Consider the following 4,874-nt stretch of genomic DNA (forward strand, 5'->3'; position numbering starts at 1 on the left):
TTCTCAAAGCCTTAATTGGGACCATATAATAGTGATGAGCATTGTTGAACTCCAAGCACCACTCTAGGTACTTTGCATATACTTTATAATCACTGTAGTCGATAGATATGATTCTCATTTTTCATTGTACAGGTAAAGAATTAGATCCATAGAAAGGCAATAAATGGCAGGCATATAACCAATATTATACTAATGGAGAAAACTGAAGGCATCTCTACTAAAATAAGGAACAAGAATGGGTATTCATTGTCTGCACATTTATTTAATAATGGACCTGAAGTCTTAGCTAGAGCATTAAAAGAGAAGTGCAGAAAAAATGGATACAAAGACATAAGAAAAAGTCTATCTTACACATAGTTGATAAGATTCTATATATGGGGGCTGGAGAGATGGCTCAGAGGTTAAGAGCACTGGCTGCTTTTCTAGAGGTCTTGAGTTCAATTCCCAGCAACCACATGGTGGCTCACAACCATCAGATAAGATCTGGTGCCCTCTTCAGGCAGGCAGAACACTGTATACATAGTAAATAAATAATTAAAAAATACCAAGTTGACTGAAATTTAAAAAAAAGATTCTATATATAAGAGACTCAGAATACTCCATCAGAGAACTCTTAGATGTAATCAGAACTTTTAGCAAAAAGGCAGGATACAAAATTAACACACCCTCCCCCATAGGCTAGGTCAATGGTTGGGTAGGCATTGGTTGGGTATTCTCTTGATCTTTGTTCTATCTGCTCTATCTTTATCCATGCAAATCTTGTAGGAGGGGTAAATTTGGGGTTGAAGTTTTTGTGGGTGGGCTGGAGTTCCCCTCCCTCTATTAGGCGGCTAATCTAACAATAATCTGCTAAGTTTGCAGACAGGAGCATGACAGAATTGTTTTCTATGCAGCAGCTCCTCAAAACAGATGTTGAGACTCACAGCCAAACATTGGGCAATGTTTAGGGGGTCTTGTGAAAAGTGGAAGAAAAGAGAAATGGACCTGTAGGTGACAGGAGCTCCACATGAAGACCAACAGAGCCAACTAACCAGGGTCCAGAGGGTCTTGCCGAGACTGAAGCATCAACAAAGGACCGTGCATGAACTGGACCTAGGCCTCCTACTAAGTTGTAGCAGATGGAAAGCTTAGGCCTCAAATGGGCCCTCTGGTAGGGAAGTGGGACTGTATCAGACATGGACTCACTTGCCAGGTTTTTGATCCTTTCTCCCTGGCAGGACCGCCTTGCCAGGCCACAGGGGAAGAGGACATGCTCAGTCTTGATGCAACTTGATGAGCTGGGGTGGATGGGAAAGGGAGCTCCACTTTTCTGAGAAAGAAGCATGGGGGGAGAGGAGAGAGGCTAGAAGGGGAGGAAGGATGGGGTGACAACTAGGACATAAAAAAATAAATTAAAAAAAACAAAATTAACATATAAAAATCAGTAGCTTCCTCATGTACGGGTTACAGACATACTGAAGAAGAAGCGGCCCTCAGCTTGGCTATCATTATTCTCAAATTCGAGTTAAGCTGCAGAGCCATAGTATGACACATGACATATGTGTCATAAAACATATGACACCAACACAGAAACAGACATGTAGGTCAGTAGAACAGAAAAGATGACGCAGGGATAAACCTGTGTAGCTATAGTCAACTGAGCTTTGACAAAGATGACAGAAATACACAGCAGACAGCCTCTTCAACAAATAGCGTTTGTAAAACTGGATACATAGAAGAATGAAACCAGATCTCTCTTTCTCATTCTGTATGAAAAACCATCACGGAGGTACTATCTAACCCACTATCACAAATGATAAGACAGACACCTGCTAGCTTTTGTAATTGCCTTATTTTCCTTGGCTCTGGCAGATATTTCACCTACGCTGTCTCAGTCACTTCACCATCCATCTCCCAGCCCTGATCCAATGCCATCCGCCTTATTCATTCCTGTCTGGACCACCTTCCATCCATCATCCCATGGTACTTGCGCGTGTTCTTCTTCGGGGCCTTTTCACGCCATTATTGGAGTCCTTCCTCCAGGCACAGCTTTCTTTCTCCACACTAACCCACGGTGGCACCTTCCTGCCTCTTCTCTTTGTCAGTCTGTTTCCCATGATTCTCTTGTCCGGGCCTTTTAATCAGCCAATCAGGTAGGTTTACACAACGAGGATAGGTGTATCCAGGCAACACTAGGCAAGCATCGGACCATACCCCAACAAAAAGGATTAGAAATTCCTCAAGAAAACAGTAGCTGGAAAAGTTTGACTTGAATCTGACCTTTCATAGTAAAATATATGCAAAAGAGATGACGATATTATTGGGTTCATTCTCTTTATCTTGACGGGATGACTCATACATACGCCACACGTATCTGGGACTGGATTCTAACTAGCTCTACAGTGAGCTGCGATCTAGCCCCGATGATCTTCGGCGGATAGCATTACTCACTTACAAAAAGCTTGTGCACATTCACCACAGATTTAGACAGAGTTTTTTCCTTTTATTTTCTTTCTTTTTTTATTTTTATTTTTTTACACACTTGAGATTTTTATTTATTTTTAGCAGACTATGCGTATACTTCCCTCACCCTTTAAGTCAGTGTGAAAATCTTCCGTAATAAAACTACTTAAAGAGACGCTTCGGTCAAAAATGGAATGAGGTAGCAAAAACAAAACAAAACAAAAACAGCAACAACAACACGAAAACCCACCCTTCCCCCACAACACCCACACGAACACGCGCTAGTTGCTTGATCAGTGTGACAGCGTTTCCGTGGGCTGGAGATTCCCACCCCGGAGCGGAGGGCCGCGTGCTCGGCCCCGTTCCTCGCGCTGGATGGCGGGGCCTCGCTCGCTCGGCTTCACGTTACCCGGAGGCCCTGGATGGACGACTCGAGGGTCTTGAAATCCCAGATTGCCATGGCCCCGTCAATGCCGGTGGTGCAGAATTTGCGACAGTCCTGCTTGTCCACCTCGTAAACGGACACCTGCGTGATGCTGTTCTGGTGCAGCGTCCCCAGGGCTGTGCTGTCGCGGTCCTCGGTCGTGGCCCTCTTGTCCAGGCTGCGGAAGCGCTCCATAGCGGACACGGGGCGCTGGACGCTCTGCTTCGGGAGGTCCAGCTTGGACACGAAGGTCAAACGGCCGCGGTCGTCGCAGTGGAAGAGCATGGGGCAGCAGTCGTGGCCGGCAGCCACGAGGCTGTTCTCCGAGACGAACAGCACACTGAGCAGAGGCAGGAACTGGGTCTGCAGAGTGGACACCTGCGCGCTCCTGGAGGCGTCAGCCACGGACACGGTGCTGTCATGGCCGACCCAGGCCAGGCGGTTCCCACCGGCGGAGAAGCTGACCCCATGCACCCAGCCGTTGCCGCCGAACTCGGACATCAGCTGGCCGAAGGGCATCTTGCTGCCCCAGGGTGTGCTGGCCGGCTTCTCATCCACCTCTTTGATGTAGGCGGAAAACACTCTGCACTTGAAGTCGCAGGACCCCGCGGCCAGCAAAATGTTGTTGGGATGCCAGTCCAGGCTGAGGACCGTGGAGCTGATGGGCTTCTTAATGTGCTTGCTCACCCACCAGTCGTTTTCAGACTCGAAGTAACACACAGAGACCAGCCGGGCCCCACTCCCCACAGCAAACTTGTTCTCCAGGGGGGACCACTTGACAAACGTGGCCGCGCGGCTGATCCTCAGGATCACCAGCGTGGGCTTCCAGAGGCCGTCTCTCAGGCTCCACACGTAGGCGTCGCGGTCCGCCCCGCAGCTGACGATGCGGTCGCTCCGAGGCGCCCAGTCGATGCCCGTGATGTGTCCGTTATGCTCCTTCAGCTCGTGAGTTTTCGCCCACTGGCCCCCGTTCTTCCTGTAGATGTGCACTTCATGATTATTGGGGCTAAGTGCGATCTGGGTGCGATCTCTGTTCCAGGCGTGGCAGGTGATGGGCGCCAGGAGAAACTGATGCAGAGACATGGTTTCTGACGGCCCTCAAAGGTCAGCCAGCTGGGTCGGGGAGGTCGCGAGGGCCCCAGCGGATGATTGCGCGCATGCGGATGGAGGACGGAGGCCGAGAGGGAGCGGCCAACAGATCCTGGCCCAGTTTCCAATTTTCAGACTATTGAAAGGTCAACAATAAAGAATTGCCTAGACATAAGCGCTGAAGTTTCGTTTTATTACAGTGATCCTGATGCTTTCCTTTCTTTTCCAACTTTTCTCATAGTTGGGTGTGTATTCTTCCAGAGAGTTCCCTATGCATATTGATATATTGGTTTGGCTAAAGTAATTTCCTGTAATAACATTCACAAATATATGCAGTTCTTCAGCTTATTTAATAATAGATGTGGGTGTATTTCTACTTCAGCGTTAGAGAGCAACATTTTTCTGTTTTATACTTAATTGAATATAAGGAAAGAAGCTGCAATTGCATCATCTGGCCAAGAATTTTTCTTATAATTTTGTAGGTTTCCAGTGCTTTCCTTTTATTATTGTTTGATTCCTTTTTCGGTTTCGTCTCTGAAATTAAAGTTTATTTTATCAGAATGTCTTTCATCTCTTTCTCTTTCTTGTAATACATATTTACAACAGTTGCCCTCATTGCATTTTCCAACTTTTGTTTTCTTAGATACGTGATTAACTGAACTTCAACTTTAAAACTAGCCATTGAGTTGTTAAAGTTCTTGCTCTGTAACTATAAGAACCTAAGTTTGGAGTCCCAGCATTTACATAAGAAGCTTGGCAGAGTGGCGAGTGCCTAAAAATCTCAGAGCTAAGGACATGGAGACAGATTCCCCGGGTCCTCCTCCAGCCGAATGCGTGCCTTCCGGTTCAGTTAGAGACCTCATCTCAGAAAGCAGAGGTCAGGGATACAAGGCACATACCTACACACAGCAAAGGCGAT

At 46.9% G+C, this 4,874-nt stretch overlaps 1 protein-coding gene across 1 annotated transcript; it reads right to left on the bottom strand.

Moving 5' to 3' along the window:
- Positions 1 to 2,842: 2,842 nt before the first annotated feature.
- On the bottom strand, positions 2,843 to 3,949 carry LOC129678110 (actin-related protein 2/3 complex subunit 1A-like). Its single transcript, XM_055608793.1, has one exon. The coding sequence runs from the start codon at positions 3,947 to 3,949 to the stop codon at positions 2,843 to 2,845; it is 1,107 nt and encodes a 368-aa protein (XP_055464768.1).
- Between the last annotated feature and the right edge of the window lie 925 nt (positions 3,950 to 4,874).

This window comes from Psammomys obesus, unplaced genomic scaffold (assembly GCF_907164565.1).
Source record: "Psammomys obesus unplaced genomic scaffold, mPsaObe1.curated_primary_1811, whole genome shotgun sequence".
Lineage (NCBI taxonomy): Eukaryota > Metazoa > Chordata > Mammalia > Rodentia > Muridae > Psammomys > Psammomys obesus.

Coding starts and splice junctions, on each gene's coding strand:
- LOC129678110 (XM_055608793.1), bottom strand. CDS start 3,949: ATGTCTCTGCATCAGTTTCTCCTGGCGCCCATCACCTGCCACGCCTGG.